The 24,589-nt window shown below is 48.6% G+C and overlaps 1 protein-coding gene across 1 annotated transcript in view; it reads right to left on the reverse strand.

Annotated features, from left to right (window-relative positions):
- Positions 1-24,589, reverse strand: part of LOC143215454 (uncharacterized) — a 42,809-nt gene that overhangs the window by 3,225 nt on the left and 14,995 nt on the right. Inside the window, exons 14-16 of the mRNA XM_076437586.1 lie at positions 24,321-24,531; positions 23,817-24,210; positions 23,691-23,749 (exon numbers count right to left, since the gene is read on the reverse strand). Of these exons, the coding sequence (XP_076293701.1) occupies positions 23,730-23,749; positions 23,817-24,210; positions 24,321-24,531 (625 nt within the window). The 3' untranslated portion in view covers positions 23,691-23,729. The remainder of the gene's footprint in view (positions 1-23,690; positions 23,750-23,816; positions 24,211-24,320; positions 24,532-24,589) is intronic.

Below are 24,589 nucleotides of genomic sequence, written 5' to 3' on the forward strand. Positions count from 1 at the left end.
CGCGATCGAGCGCGGCGCGGTGGTCGAGGAATCGGGAATAAGGAACAGCAATCGGATAGACAAGATTTCGCTGCGCAGCTGCTGGCAAGAGAAAACACGCCTTTTCCCTTTTTCGAAACAGGAAAAACCTAATAAAAGAGTCGGCCGCCGCGCTGCGCCGGTCGAATTACACGGTTGTGTCGCCTATTAAAAATTATCGGCCGCAATTATCTACCGTTACGAGGCGTCGATGTCTAATTAACGGGCTCGAGAGCCGCGCGAAAATCCGTATTAGGCGTAAAATCAATCCGAAATGGAGTATAATCGTCTCTCGAGTCGAGGGAACGAGGAGGAGTCGCTCTCGGAATAGAATTTTATGGATTCCTTCGAAACCGTTAATGCAGAGATATTCGTTGCCTTTCGTGATCGCTGCCGCTGCGTTACTTTGCCGTTTTCCAGCGGTTTCCGCGTTCGTTTCATTTCATTTGGTAATAGTACAAAAAAGTATCAAAAAATCTTTAATCCCTGATCGTCAACCGTAAAAATAGACTTAATCTAATCGCAGGATAGCCAATTGCCAGCCCAAAGGTTGAATCATCGAGTCCGAACAGCAGATCCGCTAAAGAACTATCCGAAAATCGAGACGCGAACACGTTTTCGACACTCTTATCCAATTAAGCGTAATTATTGACAGGTAGCGAAGAGTTGTCGAGGCAGAACGGTATACCGGAAGAGTTGATCCTAATGACACGTGACGAAGCATCGTTCCACGCGACCATTCACGAATCCTTATCCCAGAAACGTCGCGTTCGAGACTCCCGATTCTCCTCTCGTCTTTCCTGTCACGATCCGTGGCACTGCGGGCTTTCTGACAAAGCTGTCCGCGAAAGAAGTCGGTGCTGCACGCTGCATATACGCACCGGGGCCTTTTATTTCGGCAAAGTAACGGTGCAGTAAGTCCTGGATCTCGTTTCGCAACGTTGAAAAACGACCACAGGAACCGGACCGAGCACCGAAAACAGGCTAAGAGGACGTTTTTAAAAGGGGGACCTTGCGACGAGGGATCGACTACGGCCTACGGCCCACAGCCGTTCCGAAGAAAATTCATATAAAGCGTTATCGGTACTGCCCGCGTCAATCGAGTATCGAGAGCTCGAAGGATTCGACGGTCGATCGAGGGCAGAGGAGGCGGTACGCATAATTAATGAGCTGCGAAGAAAAATGGCCGTGGAAAAGGAGTTCGGCTGGCGAACGATAGAGCTATTATAAATCGGAATCAGCAGCGTGGTTATTGGGTTGCGAACACGCGAAACCGGTATCGGCGATCCCGCGAATCGAATTACACGTGCAGTGAACAAGCGTCTTAATCGTGGTTATCTCTAATCACTGCTGGAACTGTCAGACCAGATTCGGAAAATTGTTTACGACTTGCCACGTGGATGTTATGCGCATAAGATTTTCTTATCGGCGCGCTGACAAGCGGTCCTCGATTTTTCGCGGGGCAATTTGTTCGTCGAGGCGGAAACTGAAACGTTTAGCGATTTATCTTTCGACGTCTACACCTATCGTCCCGACTAGATGTTTTCGTTTCGACAAATATGGCCGTATAGACACGCGGAAAATCGAAATTATCAGTTTTTTATGAAAGCAGAGCTCGGAATTTATCTTTCCCTGCACGTTACGGTAAGTAGAACTGGCATGCAACGAACAGACACGTTATTCCAGTTATCGGTGTTCAGCGTTCGATACTCAAAATACGCTAATTAGTCTGGTTTTTACGCGCGCATAGATCCAGGAAATTCTCCGGGAAAAAATAAACTATTCACATTGAAATTGGATTACACAAGGTTTAATTCTCATTTATTTTTCCTGCTTCGATTCTTTTCCCTTACGGCCAGGCATTCGAGAACGCGGCAAGTAGAAACGGTCCGCAGCGGACAGACACTTTAATAAAGTCCTGTTACCTCGATTATGCGACTTGTTCGCGCTCGATACTCAAAGTTTATTATCTCGAAAATATCAGGAAATTTCAATACACGTTTTCTATGGATTTCCCCGGTGGTGGTTCGACTTAATGATTTTATTAATATTAACCATAATAATGACCGTGTGGCCACGGTTCAGAATACACTCGTAGCAATCCCTGCTGGTCGTAAGCGGCGACTAAAAGGGAGACTTTGTAACGACTTGCTGCAATTTGCGAAGCATGCAGCTTCTAGTTAAACGTTCTATATTATATCGCGGAAGATGGCAACGGATTTTTAATCCTTCGAGAACACAAGCACTGTTCCTATTGCATTTTCCGATGCGTTTAAGGTAGCCGTCTGCTTTATGAAACATAATTAACGATTACGATACATTAAGGAAAATTTACGATGCTTAATGGAACTTTGCGTGACATTATTTGAGAATGATCAATTTTTATTGCTAATGGAATAGTATTCACTCTTGGAGAATTTATTCTAAATTGTTCAGAGATTGATTAAATTGTTTAGAGAAAGAAAAAATAGACAAACGCACAGCGGGTGTTGCATAGTTATTCGAAAAGCGTTTCCAGCGAGATTAAAAGCTGCAAGAAGAGAAGGAAGTCAACGCGGAGCGGCGCGGCGCCCCAGACACGAAAGCACTAATTTAAGTATCGCCAATTTGAGCGCCGTCGAAGGTCGCGCGTGGCTGTCGGAACGAGTCAGCTCTCCGCTGGACTTTCTCATAATTGCACCGGCAGTCACGAAGGCCGGTACGACTGCAGCCGGTTGGTTCTCAAGCGATCCCAATCGGTTTCTAGTCAAGGTGTTCTAACAACGTACGATCGCCTCTTCCGGTCGTTATTATTATGCCATACTACAAGCGGCGAGATCCTGAATTCGAAGGATTCGCCGCGATTCCCTAACTGTACAACAAGCACGTTTCTTTTCGGTATCCTGAGAGCCTCGGCTCGACAAAAACTGTGCCCGTTAGGAAGAGCCGAGCTCTTCCGGAAGTAAGTTTACCGGGAACCGCGCGAACTTCATTGTTTCGGTCACCACGTTGTTCGCGTTAATGCGCCATTATAATCAGAAATGATGGAAAATTCGACCTCTTCAATATAGAGGATCTACTTTTCACAAAGCCTCTTGTAATAAAAATAAACGTCCCGTTTTCCCCGTTATTTACTTGTCCGCGGAAATGCTGGAGAGCCTGGCTCGGCAAAGATCGATCAAAAGAGTGCAAAGATCACGATTGCGGGCGTTTTTCACGTCAGACAACGTATCGATCGATAAATCCGTGACCCAGTGAGAAAGACCCCGAACCGCTTCGAATTAAGAAGATCGATGATCTCGGGATTACGTCGGCCAGTGTATCATTAACTAAACGCCCATCATTGTTTCGTTTCGGTAGCGGACAAAGGTACCGTAACAAGCCGGCATTCTGCGAAACCGTAACAAGCATCGTCCACATCTTCGACGTAATAACACGTCGGCTGTTTGGGCCCGATCACGCGTTACGAAAATCGAATTAACCTCTTTCGAGAGCTCAACGGACTCTGATCGGTTTTTTCTCGAGCGATTTGCGGATCTACCTGCTGAAAATCGATCGAACAAACAACCTGTACATATTTTTACGATACAAACCCAATCATCCTAGGCGTTAATGTCTCTGCCCGATCACTATAAAGGCGACTATGATGATCATTTCAGAATTCCAGTCTTCTCGAAAGTCGATCTCTTCTACGTTAATTTGACCAATTAGAAAATTAAAGATCTCCGCGATAGGTGTTAGAAAGCGATCCGTCAGGTTTCTCGAATCGTCGAGAATCGTATCTTGGACCGATCGGCGGCCTTGACACTCGAAAGCAAATCGATCGAGCGGATCATCATCGGGAGATTCGCGATCGAATTTACGGTGAAAGCTGTCCCGATACCCGCGTCCCCGTGAAATTCGCAATTGCAGGTGTGTCGGGTATTAATTCAGTGAAAAAGCTCTCGCGTTCGATCGAACAGGGTCGATTTCTAACAACGTGACGGACTGGAAAAGAGATTCCGCGAGAATGGGAAGACCGGATCCCATTGGATCGGAGCGGCGCGGCGCGGCGGAGCGGCGGCGGGCGTGTTCATCGAGAACTTAGGGCTGCGGTGAAAAAGTGTCGTGTCTAACGACGCGATTAAGGCGAGATTTCATGGAAATAAAGTGGTTCCGGCAAGAAACCGCCATTCGACTTCGATCGAGAACGAAACGTGTATAGTGCCATCGTGTGCCACCGTTGCGATTAGATACGCAAATTCGGGACGATTAAAACGGCTTTTGTCGAGGGTATTAGGCGGCAGCTACCTTCTTCTTTCGTTACACGGGTAAAACAAGCCTGTCGAACAAGGGGACCGTTAGGGTTCACGGAAAAATCAGCCGGTTTCTTTCAAAAGTTACATCGGCTCGGGGACAACGGTACACTCGCGAATCGTGTGCAAACCAGGGAGTAGCACGGAGACGGCGATTAACCTGAATTCGAGTGTTTAGGCGAACTCGGCGTTTCCAGGTGTCTCGTTCACCGTGTAATTGCGAGCACTCCTATTACTCGCCTTCTCCAGCCAAATATTTATTGTTTAGTGTATACATATGCAATGTATGCGAGAAGAAAAGTAAATGCTGGTCAAATTACTTTACAATTGCCAGAGAAAATGTTCGTATCGTCAGAAAACCGACAGACTCGCGTAAAAAGAGTTTCCAGCGAATTTTCCACGGATCGATTTGTTCCGTTTGCCGTTGGTTTTCGCGTTGCCCAGGCATCGTGGCGGTCGTTCCCTGATTCACCCGGTGCGGCGCGGCGCGGCGCAGCGGCATCCTCGTTTTCCAGAGGTTGCACCGGATAATTCACGAATCGCGATTCGTTTCCTCCTGGTCGCTGCTCGTCTTTCGCACGCATCGACACGCAGCTGTTTGCTCTCGCGGTTGCTCGCGATTTGTATTCGGAACCGCTTGGGAAGTGAAATCCCAAAACCGGTCAGGAAGCGTTGTCAGGCTGTGCGTGGCCGTGCGAAAATTCTCTGTGTTATGCGAGTCGGAATATCGGCAGGCGTCTCACGGACGATCGACACCGTAAATAGAAATGAGCTTTTTCACTGAATACTGTCGCTGCTATCCGATGCACGACGCTCCTCGTTCCATCGGAAGAAGACCGCTTTCGAATTTTTCGGAGCTCGTCGCGACAGAGGAATCGATAGTCATCGCTTGGACGCGCGTTCGAATCTCCGACAAAGCGCCAGCTCGCGTAACCGGTCGTCTTATCAATTTCAGGCCCGCGCGTTGCTCTCCCCGGGCCTACAATAGTTATCTCCGGACACCCAGCGTCCATTAAAAATTTTCATCGACGCGGGACTGTACGCTGGCCATCGAAAGTTTCGAAACTTCGATTTTCAAACTCTAGTAGGTTCTAAGTAGATGCGGTTACTTAGCATTATTTCTCGCAGATTAGCTTATAGATTTAGCACCGTAGAAGATGTTTTCGCGCAGTAGAAAATGTCGGTACAGTCGAGTCTCGGCAGGAATAAAATGTGGAACGTGTCAAGAATTTTCGAGGACCGAATGTATTACCGTCCAGAGCGGTCGAATAGGAACAACAGTTACTTTTGTTGCTTAGAGATATGGTATGCTCGGTAGGTGTCGATTGCCTAGCGAACCAAACAGATTCTTCGCGATTTTCCCATGCCATACTCGCTGCTCGAATAACGTTCGCCGTCGCAGGCGGTATCGGAATACCAATTAGTAGCGGCGATAAAGATCGTGATCGTCCCATAGGATCGGTTCGATTCATAGCCAACGATCTCGGCCGTTTATACGATCGATTTGCTTCGGAACTTCTTCTTCTTCGTCTTTTGAAAAGAGATCCTGTAGGTTTATTTCTTTTTTTCTTTTGGGATTCGGTTTCCTGTATAGCTGCAAAATTGAGACATCGCCGCGCGATGGTATCTATCGTCTGGATCTCTCTCGGAGAGAACCGGTGATCGACGGAGGACTCGCAAATAAATGATTCAGCAGCTTGAGCCTTATATAGATCTCCTGGCAGACGATTCGATCAGCCGTATGTATTATTCTTCGAGGAAGCGAGCGATCTTTAGTCACGGTCGCTGCGAGGGAATCGTCTCGATTCTATTGCCTTTAAACGATCCGAGAAGTTCAGATACGCGTCGCACGGTCGATCGCGAATAAAATCACGCTTTCCGCGAGTTTTTCACCTGCGCGTCAACTTGGCATTATTCTCTCGCCTCTATCGCCTTCCGGGAGGACTCCAAAATTTTTTAAACCCCGATTGTTTTACTCTCCGTAAAGCAAAAATTTTAGTCTGCTTTCGGACAATCACATGCTTCCCAGCTTCTAAAAGGTCTCCAAAAGTTGTAGGAACGTTCCGAAGCCGTTTTCTAGCCATTGTTCCATGCTCGAAAAATTAGAGCAATGTCCCGAGGTGCATGGTTAATGCTCGGACGCGTTTTCAGACTCCGGAGAGGTCTCCAAAAGTTCCCGGCGTGTTCCGAGATGCACAGAAGCCAGCTGGTACTGGTTTACACGGGTTTTCAATTAGTCATTAATCCTTGCGCCGGGTTCAATGTAAATGGGACCGTTATACTGTCGTCCCGCATACGGGCCGAGTCTCTCTCCTCGTGAAACAGATAAACTGCACGAACCAACGATCCTCTGCGTCGAGCCATCGATATTCCTACGGGCATCCGTCCAAGTCGCCAGTTTTTCACGATTTTCAACGATTAAGAAAATATTCAAACGGAACGAGCGTTCTGGCTACATTCTCCGATGGTCCCCCGAGGCACGTTATAGGGGTGAAACGAGACTGTGCAAACTGGCGTTTGACCAAGGAAGCGGTAACCAGACGGACCCCTCTTACATTTCAATTAGCCGGCAGATTATAAACGCCGCTACCGTGTACGATAATCGACGCGTCTCGATGAACAGACCACCGTGTTACGTGCACTTGCCCCTTCTTCTTCCTCTTCTTCTTCTTCTTCATCGGTGCAACTTGCGAACACGCATATGCGCAGCCACGTACCGCTACAACATTCCACCTTGCGTATCACACCCATCGCGCGTTTTTCTCGTTCCTCGGTCGCCGAAAAACTGCGTCGGAAAATTGATATTATGCTATCCGCGAAATTATACATACGGAAAAAATCTTGTACGACTTCTGCGAACGAATTTACTGTGATCGCCGGAGAATCGAACGAAGCTGCAAATTGAAGTGTTCGTCTAAATGCCCCAGCAAATTGTACATCGCAATTAGAATTAGCAAAGGCTGGAACACGAAGCTCGGTAATATGCTCTCGCACAATTTGCCCGAAACCGCACGTAGCAAGAACGCGATCCTAGCTCGCATATAATTAAACCTCGCCTCAGCCGCGATCGGTAAAAACCGATGATTACCGGGTGCAAACGAGCTATTCACGATCGAGAGGTGAAAAACGGTATCGGCCGGGGCGGCATGGCAGTTCCGCGGATCTGCATCGAGCGCGGTAGAGCCGGTTCATTGGTTATTCGGGAAAAATGTCGTTCGGTTTGGTCGTGTGTTGGTAATCGCTAACTAACTACTCCCGCGCGCCGTCGGATCGAAGGAGAAAGTCAAAAATCGGTTGGCGGGGTTGCGCAACCGCGAGAGCGCGGGATCCTCGATATCCGATAAACAGCGTGCAGTGTACATAGACGCGGAGAGAGTCCAGTTAGGCGTGCACAGCTCCGCGAGAAGAAAAACGTCGTAAAAGGCGGATGATTTTAATGTTTCCGCGCTCGGAGCATCCCGGCGCGGAGCGGCGATTTGCATACGGATGGCTGGACTCGCCGTGGCTGCTACCGCTTCATTAAAATCGCATCGAAACGGGCCCAGGAACTCGATGTTTGCGCGCGACCATTCCAGTTAGAAAATCGCCCCACTCTGATCGCGCATCACCTTCGAGCCGATCGCGAAAATTACAGTCTCCAGGATATTTTCGTTTGTTTATGAACAATCCTGGTTTTCCTTTGGGAAAGGTCTCCTCGAAACCGGCCCGAGGACTTTAAGTCTAGCGAGAGAGAGAGAGAGAGAGAGGGAGAAGCCGTGTTCAGAGATCGTTCAGCGATCGTTCAGCGATCTGCACGGGTTTTTGCTGGGGTAATCGATCGTGGCCGCCGCGCCGCGCCGATACAATCGAGCGTACAAAGTCCGCGACGGTCGGGCCCCCGGTAATTTCGTGTTGTTAATTGCGGGAGGGCTTCCTAGATCCGTGCGACCGTAATCCCGTCCCATTATCGTTCTCTACGCGGGACACCCGTCGTCGTTGTCGTCGTCGTCTATTCTCCACACAGATTCTTTGCGCGTTTCGAGGCGCGTCCAACTGGTTTACTCTCCGCGAGAGAGACCGCGCGGATAAGTTTAGACAACGACGATCGTTAATGTTAGAGTCGAGAGCGCTTTCCGTGACGCGCAAGTAGCGCAAAACGGGCCGCTACAGATACAACCGCTCTGTTCGCCGGCGATGCACCGGTTGGGCCCTGCGATCGGTTCGCAAAACGCATTCTTAAGCCGATCGATCGGTGCCGTTCTTTCCGCTGCGCTGCAACTACGGGACCCAAAGAAACGATTCCATATTTTTTCATTCGCAATTGCGCGGAGCGCGAGATACGCTTCCGGGAAATTTATTCTATTTTACGTGCATTAAATTTGATTAGAATCTTTGTAACGCGAGAAGAGCAAATTCGAACTTTTCCAACGATTGTGTACGACATTCGCAGAAGCGATAAGCGCGTTAATGAAATTCAATATAAATATCGCTCGCCCTATGCGAACGTTTTGTAAAGTGAATCAGTCCGATAAATTACCACTCGGAAACCGGAATCGGCGTAAAGATTCGCAGTTTCCAGTAGTTAAATAGCTGGCGCAGCGCGCGGCGCCGTGCGTTCGACATCGAATAAAACTCGAAATACTCGCTATTCCACGGCGACCAGAGACATCGAGAGTAATTTCACCGGTAGCAGAGATACCCGGCATGCAACGGGTACATTCCCCGGCCCGATATTCCACGAAACGCACGGGACAGTGCCGCAACCGTGTAACGCGTGAACAAACGTTACACCGCTCACGATTTTAGAACTGTTACTCGAGAGAGCGTTATCAAGGCGAGTCGCCATCGTCCACGAAATTCCAGAACCTGCCCAGATATAATCTACGAGGAGGAAAGTTCACTGGGTTTCCAGGGCAAAAATGTGTTCGGCCTACTCGAAAAAACGGGCCCTAAGCACCGCTCCGCCAGGATGTACGATTTTTATCGTGGCCTAATTACGCCTCGCGATTCAGCGTTTTTAGCACCGCTTTCCCATCCTTTTGTTGATGTTCAGACAAACGGATTATGATAATTTGATCGTATCCTCGGTGGGTTAACTGTTCGCGAAAGGAATCTCAAGACGAAGCTGTTTGTCGAGCGGTAAAGAGGAAATGAAACATGCAACAGCATGCGAGAAGCAGTAGTAGAATCGGTGGATCACGATCAGGCGATTTACTCGAAAACGAAGCATCAAATGGTCAAATCCTATTCTTCCTTTTTTTCGACTCGCTTTTGTGTGTAGAATTAGAGGTACTTGGCAATCCACGGTATGCGGGATACCCTGCGTACCGTCCATTAGACGAGAAACTGCGAGATATTTCGCGTCCGATCGCGAAACACCGTCTGCCCGCGGAATGTAGATTGAGTTGCGCAAGAGAACGAACGCGTGCATTTAACTTCCGATAGGTAATCGCGGAAACGTTAACGTTAACGGAACGGATAACCGCCGGGTTTTCGATTAATACGCACCAAGAGAGGCAGAGACCTGTTGAAATCACGAATAAGTCGCGTCGCCGGGACCGAGACGCGTCGCGTCGCTTACATTGTTTTCGACGCGAAATTACAAAGCGTGCGGCTCGGAGACTGTCTACCGGATAATTGAAGATTAGGTGGGAACCTGTTGCCGGCTCTTTCTTATTTATTACCCGAGTAATGGGCTAACGAGCGTGATTTGTTCTTTCATTTTATGCTCGGTGAACACAATGTTTCAGAGATCGTCGATGAATCTCGCTCGATGGCAGATTCCTTTGACGGGGGATCGAAACACTGGATCTTGGGAGCGAGAACACGTGAATTCCATAGCGCCGGTCACCGGTAAAAATCGTTGCTTCGCTCGAAAATAAAATTGCCGGGCATATGTATACGCGCGACAGTTTACCACGAAGTTCCTCACCAAGTTTCACACCCCCGCGTGTTTCTCTGAATCCGAAGATCCAACAGCGTCCTTCCGGGAGGCAACCGGCGGCCTTCGACTTACGTAAACGAGCAAACGAGCAAACGAGCAAACGAACGTACGTGCACAGTTAGAACACCGGCTTTTAGCTGTGCGTTTCTTCGTCCTTCGCGTCGTAGTTTACGATTTCGCGGCGTGAAGCGATTACGACCGTTTTGTGTTCGCACTACCCACCTCGTCGGTCGTCACGTTCTGCAGGATCCACGGAGGCGGTCGTCTCTCTGTTTCTTCGAAGGTAGTTGAAGAGGATCCCCGAGGTATCCACCAGGAAATTGGCGCGAATCTCTTGTTTCTGTTTAGCTATTCACCGATTCGATCTCCCCAATTGGAAAATGATTTTTCCCCCGTGGACTCGCGGCGGTGGTCCCCCTCGCGGTTCTGAGCACACGGCCGCGTTTTACGAGTTCACCGACTCCGTGAATCGCGATCTGCTATCAGAATGAAGGCTTTTCTTAAGGCCGTCTCGTACTTATGTCGCTGCCCCCACCTACGGGGCAACGCGCCGCGAGCTCTCCTCAAGTTCTTGAGCGTTCGAGCCCGAACAACTATGCCCCCCTCTGAACATAGAAAAGGAAATACGTGCCAGGACAGACGACACACTTTCGTTCGTTCGGTCGTACAGTTCGGTTCGCCCGCTCCTCTTTCGGCCCGTTCTTTCTTTCCCTCGGTTCACCACCTCGGTGCAGGGTTCGCTCTCTTCTTTCGTCTTCGCTCTCTCACACTTTTCCTCGCGCTCCCCAACGACCCATCAATCTCGTTTTCTTATTCATTTCTTCGGACCAGAAATAAAGTTTGTCCGGTATGCGTACACGGTATGCGAACCGGTGAACGTTCTAGAGATGCAAGAAGTCAGTTTCAATTCATCTACGATTTCTATGTATACTGCATCGCGTGCCGCGTTTCGGTAAAATCGTTCGTTTCATCGCGTTCCACATTCCTGTGACTATTCGAAATCCATAAAATCCGTAATCTTCTATGGCAAAGAGTTAATGAGTCATTGGTAGAAATGGTTCAGCCACGGAGACTCCACCTCGTCGCTCGAGGGTTATGCGAAAAGCCCATATAAGTCGAGCCTACTTGGCAGTGACTCTCTTCCAGCTTCCAATTAGTAATTAGAAAACTGTACTTCTTAGAATTTCGCGCAACCTTAATTGCAAGGCGCGCACGAACAGGTCAACTTCTTCGATCGTTCTAACGAACAATTCTTTGATGTCGCAACGAGAGAAAAGATTAATCCGACGATTCGATACTCGAAACCAGGTGTTCAATTTTACCTGCGGATTTGATGCGTTTAAAACGAATATGCGCGAGCAAGACGCAAGGAAAGCGAACGCGTCCATCGAAGCTTTTAATCGTTGGACGCCGCGCCGCGCCGTGAGTTCTACGCTCGCAACCCTAACGGCAAAAACGGATCCGCCGAGGGACATTCTCCTCGACAAAGGCGTCGCTTTAGCACGCTGCCCGTCCAGTGGATTCCTAATCCCAAGAAAGTCGTTGTATTTGTTCCACGAGCGATTCAGTTTCCCCGGACCGTGGCTAAACAGTATTCGATACCCGTCCGCACGCACAATCGAGCGGTTTTTGCGAGGTTTCACTCGAGTCGATTCTCGAGTCGCGCGGGTGACTGATCTCCGATCAATCGACAGAATTCAATCAGCCATTTTTTCGATATCTGACGGCGAAAAACACGGTTCGAGGCTGTTTTTGTCACGAATCCCGCGAGGTCCGGCACTGTTTAACTGTTTACGCAAACCATCGACCATCGACAGAAATTCTGTATAGTTACAATCTATTTTATACGGATTATTTACCTGAAGAAACATCGAGGCTCGGAAACGTAACTCATTTTAGCTTGTGAAACGCGACACTGAAACGATCGGATTCATTTCCTCCAGTTTATGAAAACGGTCCATACCGGGTTTGAGAATTTCCCGTCGACGCGCGGTTGCTCTTCATGGGATCTTCACGGTTGGATCGACTGGATCCTCGATCGCGAAGCCACTTTACCTTGCGCTGCTTCGTTCCGGCATCGTTGCACGAGCTTTTAATCCCGGTTTTACTTAACCCGTCCTCGTTTTCCACACGTCGGACGCATTCCCTTTCGATTTACCGGCGATCAGGCCGAACGATAAACGAACCTCTAGTCTCTTCCTCTGCCCTTCATCTTGTTCTTATAGGGCTGTCGACCGCGTTACGCACGATCCCCCGATACCGCGAATCCTTTTGCAGCCGTTTCCTCGCGGATCCGAGCATTATCCGAGCCGTTCACGAGCCAAAACGATTAACTACTTTTCCAGTTTTCTTATAAGTTACTGCCAAAGCACTGGTTTCGTCCCTAACTTTTTCCATTTCGTATAAATTTCTTTAAAAACGAATATCCCTCCATCAGATATTTCTCTGGTTTTTATTTTGCGGAACTAATCGTTGAAACACACTCCATCTTGCTACAGGAAGCTTGCGTGTCACGTCAGATCAGACGTTTGTTCACCCAACACGATCATTTGGGGAGAAATCTCGATTTCCGCCCCGCGGTCATTCAAATCCCAGCGAAATCGAACAATATTGCGACGCAACGCTTTCTGAACGCTCTTGCTCTTCCTCTCAAGAACATGAAAGACTTTCCTAGGGAAAATTCGCTACGTAAGTACACGGTTCGATTGACGTGCACCGGTATTATATTCTGACGATGGTCGTCGCGAATCGTCGTGCGACGACGCGACGCGACGCGACGCTGACAAATTCGTATCGATTTCTTCAGTCGCGATTTCTTCGCTCTTAATCTGAGCACTGGAAAAGGAAAACTGGAGCAAGTTTCACTCGTGAAAAATCTCGGTTTTATATAGCGTCGAGAGTACGTGTTTTCGACGTTCGGACGTCGAAATCGGATTTCGAAATCTTCGAAAAAAACTATAAACTATTTTTAGTTTTGAACTGTACGGAGATTTGACTTCGCGAGGGCACGTTTGACTGATTTCCCGTTGGCTGAGCGACGATAATGGCGATGTCGGTGGCACGGTGGTTTCAGGAAAAGTCAAGGGACTGACTTTCTTCGTCGCGCGAAACTTCATGGCTTGATCCTGGCTTTATTTCTTTGACCCGCCACTTAGAACGGAATGCACCACCGCTACGATCCCGCTGAACGTCCAACGACAGATGCCGATCGCAATACCGCGACAACATTCCGCTCCATATCTGTGATCTTCCCGGGACTCGATTTTTGAATCGATCGCCTACGATCCCGGATAATGCCTCTTAACCATTGCCACGATTCGTATCGGCCGTAATACGCTCGTTTTTCTGACTCGATGCCTTATGCTGCCTTCGACCCGCGTCATCCCTCTGCTTCCGCTATGGCGGTCAACTTCAGCTTTCTATCTGCATTCTGCGGTCAAAAGTAGTTTTTCGCATAGGCAATCTTTGAAAATTTCATGCTATTTTAAGACAGAAATCTTTCTCGGCAACCTAGCGTAACACGTAACACTGTAGCTTTCATGGAAGTCGATCGCAAGACAGCTAGGATGATCGATGGCTCGCCGAGATGGAGCGAAAGCATTACGCAAAGCTTTTCCCTTTCGAAACCTCGTTCCTCTCCGATTACCGGGGCGAAGTTTATTTCGTCTTTTTTTTCAACGGTATGCAAATCGGCGTTCGTCGAGCGAGCGAGGTTCTGTTTGCTCTCGCTCTCCCGCCGCGCCGCGCCGCGTCGCATCGAAAGGGACAGGGAACCGAGAGAGGAGAGGCGAGGAGGGGAAAGATCTGTTGACCGGGTAGAACGAAGTAGAAAGAAGCCTCATCGTAGAATGTGTTTAACGTGTGACTGACGGTTCGAGCGCGTGTTCCCTTTCGCGAGCCCCGCGAAGTCGTTTTATTCGCGGTTTCCTTCGAGAGGCCGGTGTTTACATCGGCGCGGCGCGGCGCGGCGTCTCGGAATTAACAGCGTTAACCGACCCGATACGTGATGCCGATCCCCGGTCGTAGAGTGCCGCTGCACACACCTTTAATTACAGGCCTCGCTTGTATGTAATTGACAGCGGCCCGGCAAGGTAATTGATTTTCGCCGGTTGTTTGTTTAATTGTGACAAACGACCAGCCGGATTCGATGCCGGCGTGTAAACGCCTCTCTGCCCGGGCAAAAGACAAATTATTTAACGGGCGAGACGCGTCAGGAGATCCAACAGATTATAGAGCAGGGCCGCACGTGGTCGTTTCCATGATTATCGGGAAAGTTAATTAATAACATCGCGTGCGAGCGCCGCGATTCCGCGCTGCGTGTCAATGATTTATACACCGAGGATGCGCGAACCTCGTCCGCGAACACGCATTTGTCCGATGCGAGTTTAACCCCTTGCGCCGAGCACATGGCGCCGATATGCAACCATAACGTGGTGTCCGCGAGTTGCTACAGTTGGAATTTCGAATTTGAACACAGCGAGTTCATACAGGATTTTATCCTCGGACGTGGCTCGGAGAAACGGGTCTCTCGCCAAAGAAAATCTCGTTCGAGTAACTTGCAATGTCCCCTTGCATAAATCACGCGTATTCCATTAGCACGGGATTTAAATCGTAATCAATTAGTCCGCGATAGAGCAGCGCGTATGTGCCCGTTAACGATTTACAGGACGAGGTTTTATGGAAATGCATCTGGCCTAACCGGCACGAAGAAAACCCGAGCGAGAAGAGGAAGTCCTCAAAGTTTTAGGGTGGAAATACGAGGAGCTTTTTATTCGCGTCCTAAATGGATAACAGCGGACACTTAAGATAGAATCGATAAATTTCCGTTTACGGATGAAAGCGCCGCGGCGCGCTTCGGCTTGTGTTCTCCCGTGGAAGCCCGCGATAATGATACGAGATGCGCCGGGGCAACATTAGAATTAGTCTTTACGACGAATAAGAGGATCGCGCGGAGAAACGCTGCGAGTAAGATGTTAATTGGACCAGTCCCGGTGACGTTTCGCTTCCTGCTGGAAACTGGCTTCGGAGATACGAGTTCAAGCTTTTGTGGGAATACGAAATCGCGGTGAGCGCCTTCCGGCTGTCGCGGATCGCGGATCGCGGATTCAGCGTGCGAATACGAGGATCGAGCTGAGTTCCGAGTGAAAAATGCGGTCATCCGGGTGATACGTCGGGTCTTAAATTAAATCTCTACGGGAGAGATCCTTCGGTCATCGCAAAGATTACTTCTTCGTTTAATCTGCCGTTATTCTGGCATTTTTTCTATATTTTTTTACTGTACTCAACCTCCTCTTTATGTTCTCCGTCCAAGATTTTAACAAACTGTTTTCGCTCAGGTTGTTAGCTGTTTATACGAAGTCTAAGACAAAGTATAACTATAAATCGACGAAGGCGTGAACGATGTTAACCGTCGCGCGCATCTTTTCAAGCTTCGAGCGACGCTTGAATCGGCACTCTGTCGGCGTACGAGAGTTAATCGCGCTACATACTCGTTGTCATAAAGATCCTATCCTGATGCCCTTAGTCTGCACCATCTAGTACCCTATTCTGCCGAATAGTGTCCCCGCAGATTTAACAACGCGAAATTCCAGTCCGTTCTTTTCGCTCGCTTTTTGTATCGGCTCACGGAGTAACAAGTTCGTTTTGCGCTTATTGCGATTACGCCGAGAGGGTCTCGTTTTAAGGATTTTGTTCCGCGACGTGCACGCGAAGGGATTATTATGATTATCCCGGTCGAGTCGGTCGTAGAAAGTCGTAAAAAAAAGGAAGACCGTTCGGCTGGGAAAACTGTGAAACGGTCTCCCGTCCATCGGTCAAAAAAGCTGCGACGCTGCCACGGCCACGCGTTATCTTCCGCGTGCGGTAATACATAAATGTAGAAATATAATTTATGAAATTGCTACCTTCCTGACAGAGGGGGAGAGAAAGAGGACGTTGTACCTACCGGTGCTTGGGTGTATCAGGATCGGCGAATCTGCATTGATTTAGTGCCGCGTAAGTACCGTGATTACACGACGCGCGAGCAACTTCTCTTTCTACGTGTCCGGTTTGCCTGTGGCCGACAACTCTATTGTGGGTCCAGCGACCGTGCGTAAGTTTTCGTAATTATGTAAATGCACCGGGGGAGCGAGCGAGGCAACGCGCAACGTGCTCTCGGAAAAGCCCGGGCCTCTACGGGTTCTATCCGCCGGCTACAGAACTAGGATCGAATTCAAGCACCTCGACAAGTACCATTCGAATACAAGATTGTTGCCGGCACGCGAACCACACGGTTTCTCGGAAAAATCGTGGATCGGCTGCTCCTGGCGTCGAGCGAGACATTGCCGATCCATCGGAGACCATTAATTAGTTTTTTCCATTCAATCGTCGTCGCGTAACTCATCCTTCGATCTTTCTGATTCGTCTATAATTTGACGAGCGCAAAAATCTCTGCGCAATCAATGCCAGAGCGACCTTCCAGGCTGAAGATACGAGGCTCGGTAAAAAGTGCTAATTAGATTGTCACCTCTGCCTGGTTCCCTAAAAAAGCAGCGGCGTATAGATAATCCGGGGAGCAAATCGCAGGAAGTGGAAACATAAACGTGGCCGGTTCACTGTCCCCGTTCTCCCTACCTTTTTATGCTTGTCAAGGTAGCTCGTTCGGGTTCCCGAAGGTCTCTTACCGGTTAAATGGCGCGGTTCCCCGCTTAAAAAATCATCTGTTCCTGTCCCCCGTAATTCTTTCTGCGCGTACAGGTGGCTCGGCCGGATTTCTGCGTTTCTCTCGCCGGTTGCATCGGTAGTTTCCCGCTTAAAAAATGATCACGTTCGCGGGAGGATCGTGTTCGCGCACGCGGCGGATTCCACATGTCGAAGAAACAGGAGCATCGGCCCGGCACGCGTTATAAATATTGATCGTGCGTGCGAAGTCGGGCCGCTCGAATTATCTCGGGCATCGCGGGGATCGATCACGTTTGTTAATCACGTTCCTTCCCGCCGACAGGTAGCCGCTGCTGACCACTGTATCCTGGCCGGCCGTGTTGTATGCCACCTGTGCCCAGTCCCGGTGCACGATCTCTCGCTCTCTCGCTCTCTAGCTCTCTCGTTCGAGTCTTCCATCTGCACACGCGGCCCGAGTCACAGAAAACGAGACGAGACGAGATTCCTTAATTAAGTTCTTGCAAATCTCGCGACTTGAACGGTGTCCGTGGCCAGGTCAAGAGGTCCCTCGCGAGATGTTAATCGGAAGCTTTTGCGCCTTTGCGGGAACTACTCGCTGCCCTATAGGGTTGCTGGAATTCCCCGTTGCGGATAGAACCCCGAGGCTCTATCTAAAATATTTGACCAGCCCGCTGTTTGACTTCTCCGCTTCCTGTCTGGGTCCTCTGTCGTCCCTCGGTCATCTTTCCCCCTTGCTGGCTCACAGTACGATGATTCGGTTTCCCCTGAGCTGGACCGAGTTTTTCTCGTACAATTATTAAACACTTGTTCGATTCGCAAATAGCGCGCAATTGAGACCGGAAAGTGTAAAGATAGCAACGTATCTTGCAAAAACGTGGAATTGGCGCCGTTAATGGCTGGTTTCAATTGCTAACAACTAGAAAACAAAGTCGAAAACAAAGCCGTAGAAAAGTCGTAATATTCGCGACTTTCGCTTTAAGAATCGCTTTGAAACTCGCCGTTTCAAATATTTAGCGCGTGTACCTCGGTGTGTGCGACCAATTGTGGGCCTTGTCAGGACCCAGCGGGCCCCGATGAGAAAGTTCCTGCGGAACCAATTATTCAAAAGTAACCATTTCCCCGGTAACCACCGTTAATTGGACGGCGCTGGTAATATTTCTTTCTTACAATTTTGCTTTCGTGAGAATATGCAGCTGCGGCTCTCTCTCTCTCTCTCTCTCTCTCTCTCTCTCTCTCTCTTTCTCTTGTTGCTTGTCTTCTGAAAAGGAACGGTATACACCGTTATCTCGCGAATCGATGTTTACTTTCGTCTCGAGGATTTCATTAAGACGTACGAGACGTGGTCGATCGCGAGCGTGCGCCGACGACCCTTTTTTTCGGAAACAATGGACACCGATGAAAGCTTCGTATAAATCCGGGGGCCTTCGTGAGAACCCGGCAAACGCAATTAACGAGCGGCGAGCATTAACGGCGTAACGGGAACCGAACGACGCGACGACGCTCTGGAAAAAACGGATTTATGGGTCCACTTTCAGAAAGCCGGTCGCAGCATCCTCTCGAAATTCGACGATCTCGTTCCACCGTACAGTCTAGTCATTCTGGTTAATAGTCCGGGCTGTAGTCGTCGATCTTTCGTGACTATCGAAAGCAAAATCGATTTACGGCGATGCCTCGGCACATGTCAAAGAGTTCCGGACTCGTAGAATATCGTACAATACCAGATACAAGTTGTTTTTTTTTATTTCAGATGGGATCCATCGGATCGTAAGCGTAATAAGAAAGTCCCCGGTTCGGAAAAGCCCGGTGTGCTCGGCCGAGAGTGTCCGATCGGCCGTTGGAGGTGAAACCGTGTGCGCTTTCGAGAGAAACGCGAAGGATCGTTCTATCGGGGACCGTCTATCGCGGGTAGTTTATTTGTAGCGTAATTACTAGTCCACGAGCGAGGCCATTACGTCTAGCCTCGGTGCTATTACACGGCACAGTCGAGGTGTTGTTCTGATTGGCGGGGAAACACACAATGTTGGTAGAATGGTAGCTCTACGCCAGTCTACGGGCTCGCGCCGCGCGATCCGCGCGCGATTATATAGAAATTAATGGCCGATTATGTTGCAACGCGTCCCGAGCCGCGGAATTTCTTCGCGTGCTCGTAACACACAGCCCGCTTGTATAAATACAACCGATTAGCCGGCGTTTCTAACGAAGCTAAACGCTCCAACCGTTTCTAATTCGCGTCGATCCTCTACTCTTACTTTTCTCCGCGTTCGTCCCGGCATTTCCAAGCTGAACCCCTCGCGCGTGAACACACATTCTTTCCAATGTTTCCATTCGCACCAGGATCGTAGACCGTCCGTACACGCAATCTGTTCGCGTGTGTGAAGTCGCGACGAGATGAAACGCGCCGATTGCTCGGTGTCGTGCAGTCTAGATTCATTTTATAGCAATTAGCCCGGTTCGATATGCTTCACTGTATCTCATTTGCCTCGTTCGGTTACCAATTAACATTCCTTTCGGTTTTTCGCAATTACTTCGAAATTCTTCGTAATACTTTAACGATTCGACGATGTTCTAATTAGCTTGCGCGATGAACTCTCGCTCAAATAAAATCGCAAAATCTCGAGGCATGACACTTCTATTACATGTTCTGGAATTTGTTAGAGGAAAATTCAGAAGAATAGAACTTCTGAAAGGGTCGAAACGAGTGGAATTTTTTCAAAGATTCGGAAGAAGATTAGGAGATGAACGAAGTCGCTCGCACAACACAAGCGATAAAGCCCTCTTATCTGGAGCGAATAATGGCGAGGAATCGAGTGCACGATTGACTCGGATTCGTCGCACGTGCACAGAGAGAACAAAAGGTTTCCAAAGTTCTCGGTGTCCGGTGTACGTAACGAGAAAGAAGTTTTCGTACGACAGACCCAGATTTCACGCAGTCACCCTGCCACGGTTACGCGTTAGTGATTCTTTCCCCGAGCAATCTGCATCTCGTTCCTTTTCAAACAAAGTCTCTGTGTTACGGTTGCGGACAGATAAGATCGGTAGCGATCCCGAACACGCGTCACGTTCGCCACGGTTTAAATCTCTGCGTAATCTGCGAGACGCGTTGCGAGAAGCTGCCAGAGAAGCAGCCAACTCTCGGCCTGTCTGTTAAGCTGCAATGTCTAACTGTACACCGCTGGCTGCACTCCCGGCTGCATGCGCACTCCTGCGCCGATCCTACGAGACGTTCATCCTTTTAACGCGATCGTACCTCGACGCGAAAATCTCGAACAATTAAAATAAATCCAGACAAATTGTGGCAGAGTTTTGACCGAGATCTCCGGAGGACTCTCGGACCGTTATTAATCCACGCCGAGATTCCACAGATCTTTTTGTCCGGTCGACGCATTAACGAGCCCGAGGATCAATTTCAGCCGTGATCATCGATCCGATACTTTCACTGAGTCGTGCTGATATCGATCGCACAGGATCTACGCGTGACGCGGGTCCCTCGCCGTCAATTACACGCTCGGTAGCTCGATCACGGGCATGAAATTAATACCATTAGGAGAAAGTACATACGCGCAGGCTGGTATTTGCATTTGTCGTGAAATGGAGCACGGATCGTTGTATCAACGGTAATCTGCGGCTCGAACAATAAGACAAACCTGTACGACCTAGATCTGCCGCGCCGCGCCGCGTTGATCGTTGATCGTTTGGTATCGAACGTCGCGTCGCATCGACAGGATCCACTTGCGTGTCGCTTACGGTCGCTTGGACTCGGTCATGCTGGAAAGGCAATGAAAAGGATCTCTCTCTCTGTCTCTCTATTGATGATCCCGAGCAATCGGGAAGTGACTCAGTCGCTGATCGATCGCGGTCTAGCCGCGGAAGCAAGAAACGATTCTTCCCTGAATCGGTCGATCGACAAAGAACCCTGGAATCTTGTCGCCGAGACTCTTGGAGCGGTGACGATTGCACGATCGGGACCGGTTGCGCTTCCAGGAAGGACTCCCACGTGTTGCAAACGAAAGTAGCCAGTTGCATGAAACGAACATTTCCTGGTACCCTTTTGTTTCGCGAAACGGTGAGCCAACTCTGCGACGAATATGTAGCTAGAAAAGTTTCCCAGACTCTCTCTAAGAATTACAGTCGGAGTGGACACCTTTTAAAAACTAATCGCCTTTTTAAAATTCGATCGACACGATAGAACAGGAATTCAGAATTGAAACAAAAGCTGGAGAAAGAATTAGAAGATTTTAGGAATGGATGGTGAGAAAAGTGTGAAATAAGAAACGGAGGTATAACGATCGCGAAATGGGTAATCGGTCTATAACTCTATATCCCGTTTCGCTCGGGATTCCTTGGAAAGGGGTAACTTTCTCGTTACGATTTCTGACCGGTGTCGATTCAATTACGCGCGGTTCCATTCGCGGAACGGCCCGACAACGTCCGGCAGAAGGAGATCGGACGAGAAATGGGTTAATTGTCTTCTAAAAGACGCCTCTTGTACCCGACGCGAGCTAGTCATTACGTTCCCCGTGTGGATAAATAAATTGGGTGTTGCCGGAGCGCCTCGTTTGCCCGTTCCGCGGACCTGTCTCGCTTGTTACTTGTAACGCACAGTTCTTCCACGTTTTTCGGCGAAAGCGTACTCTCGTTAGCGTACCAACGCCGGACACGGGACCCTAAACACCTGGAATTCCTTCTTCTTTAACGATTCGACGACTTTTAACGAGCCCAGCGATAATTACTCCGAGTTCTGGGACTCGGAATCCTCCGTTTCTTCAAATATGTTTCACTTTTTCAAATTTCGTCGCTGCTGCAAGAAGAACAAACACCCAGGGAAAAGCGAAGACGACCGTGTTTCGAGAGCGCGCGGCTTTCAAAATTTCTCGGATCCATCCAAGACGATGGATCACGTGGGTCCTAGTCGGTTTCGCACCCGCTGCACCGGGGCACGGCGAATTTCTTTAGGGGCCGACGAAAGTATTCGAAAGTCGCGGTGATCCCCGGGCAGAAAAGTTAACCTAAAAATCGTGAAAGTTTTCACGCGATGGGTCTCTCGCGGCTCCGATTTGTCAGGCCGGCAACGAGATCCACGTTCAACGAACGAAGCCCACCGTGACGATCCCGACGAATCGCCGCGACGCGATCCGTTTTCCTCTCTTCCCCGTTTAACACGATCGTTCCGCCGGTTTTTCACGGCTCGAGTCTCCTCGACGAGGATTTTCGGATTAAAGGGGGCCGCGCTGCATAATACATATCCACAGCAAGAAATCATTGTTCTTGCCGGCGCATTCCATCACATTACGATCACGGTGGGTGGACCGGTGGAAAGCGAATCGAACGAATAAACTTGAGTGGCCGAGTTTTTTTCGAGTTTGCCCGGGCTTCTATTTAAAAGGTCCGGGGAAAAAACTAATTCTACCGATCGACCGTAATTACAATCCTAATCGAGTGTGACCAACCGCTGGACCATTTACCCGAGAACTAGATTAAAGCCTCCTTTCCCCCGCTCTATCTACGCGCGGCACTCTTTTGAATATTCAGCGAGCACCAAAGTTTCTCGCGAATATTTCGTTGTGTCTCGATCCTCGTGATCCCCGTGGTCGATTAACTCGCAAAAAATTGCCCGATCCCTGCGGAGTATGAAGTCATTCGCGGCGTCCAGTTTAATCGAGCGAGGACTCGTAATTATCGGAACCAATCAGATCCTTCTCGGATAACGTTCGAACACGGTTGCTGCAATTTCTACGGACTTTTATGCGTGCGGAATACGAGAGGCCCTCTTCGGTGGCTTTCATTGCTAATTTGTTCCGGCTGGGAACACGCTCGTCGACGTCTCCGTGACGAGAAGCGTTGTTTATCTTTCCCGATTGGACATCCGAGACCGAAGGCCGGGGAGAAGTTCCGATGAAAAATTAATCAATTCGTTTGCACGGTGGAAATGCATTTCGCGATCTTCTGTACGCTCGTCTGGAGAAATTCTAGGCGCGAACGACGTTTAGGATTCATTAGGACAAAGAACCATTACCGGCCCCGGTAATTTTTCAACAAGGAGCAATCAGAAGCAGCGACCGCTCACGTAGCGGCCCGCGAAACAATAAATTTCCCCGCGGCTGCTCGAGATTGAATTAAACAAAGAACAGCCTCGAGCGCCCTATGAAAGAATCAACTCACGTTGTCGCTGTATTTCACGCAGGAACAGGAAAAAGTAACGGAGGCAGACAGAGACATGTGTACGTGCGGGGAAAGTGATTTTTTCGCGAAATCCTGCCAATCGATCTCACCGATGGCACGGTGTCAAGACCGTTCGACGGCTAGACAGATTATCTTGACAAGGAAACCGACCGAATGGGTAAACAGTTGAAGCGATCGTCGTGGTTTTCTTTTGATTAGCAAGTAGCTGGATGTTCTTTGAAGAGAATCAACTTTGTCAGAACATCGTTTCAAGTCTTCATTAAACCCATTACCTAAAAAAGCTTAATGGAAAACTTGTGCTACGAAGACAAATATTGTTTCAATTTCCATGTTTTCTTGCTCGTTGCACGCGCGTTTGTTTAATGGATTGCTCGAGGGAAAATTTGAGGTCTAAGAATCCAGGCAAATAATATTGAAGAAGCCAGCAGCAGAATAGAAAAGGGCGTACTCGAGTACTTATTTATACTTCACCACTGAATCTCACGGAAAAAGGAAACTAGAACTTCGTTTATCGACTTCCAAACATTCCCAACGTTATCCACCGGAGGTAAAGACCCATTAGATTGCAACATATTACTTATAAACGCGTGACTAATAATAATAATAATAATAATAAAAATATATATTTATATTACCGCGATACGTTCCTTATCTTAGAATGTGTACAGCCGAAACTAGAACTCCATCTTCTCGTCTGCAAAGTAACGAATATACTGCGGATGTAATTAAACATTTAATTAACAACATAACGGGATACGTACCGCTTTCTTTAATTTTTTGCCCCTTTCTCTCATTCTCCAGGTTCCAGATGAATTCCCGAAAGAGTCGCATCGATTTATTTAGACTGGTCTTCTTGTAGTCTTTAATTCTCGTTGCATTTAAGTCGTAGGTCTCCTGCGCCGCTTTATCTTTCGCATCGTACTCGTTTATTTCTTCTATCAACGTTACGATGGTTGGAACACTGTCTGGTTGGAATTTGTCGACTGTGTTCGCTGTGAATGGTATGCAAACCTTGCCGGTTTTTGGATGTACGCAGAATGGAGATTTTAGAAGATGGTTCATCCCTTTACTGACGTTTATGTCCAGCCTTGGGTAAGAGTACTGTATCATTACTTCTTCGATTAGGTGACGGTACTGGAACCACTTCTTGTCCCCCTAAAAATATACGTCAAAATGTATTTACCGAAGAAAAAACGGCAAAAAAATTGACTTTACCAAACACATTTTTGACTGTATATTTGATAATCATAGTAATGGTTATCTACCCCTGTTTTCTTGCTATGGATGTACTTCACGAAGACGTTCCACCTGTCCTTGCTAGAGTTGCATTCACCAAAAAGATCCATTAGCTCCTGTTTGTCTTCCTCGTCTGCGATAATCTGCAGGAACTTGTTCACGCCATCTTCTGTGCCCAATATATTCTGCTCTTCTATGCAGAAAGGCACAAAGATAGGTTCTATCGTCTCCAGTGCGCGTCTGAAAACCAAGCAATTACAATTTCTGTGACAAACTATTTTTAAATAGGAGGAAACTC

This window comes from Lasioglossum baleicum, chromosome 13, assembly GCF_051020765.1.
Source record: "Lasioglossum baleicum chromosome 13, iyLasBale1, whole genome shotgun sequence".
In the NCBI taxonomy this organism is placed as follows: domain Eukaryota; kingdom Metazoa; phylum Arthropoda; class Insecta; order Hymenoptera; family Halictidae; genus Lasioglossum; species Lasioglossum baleicum.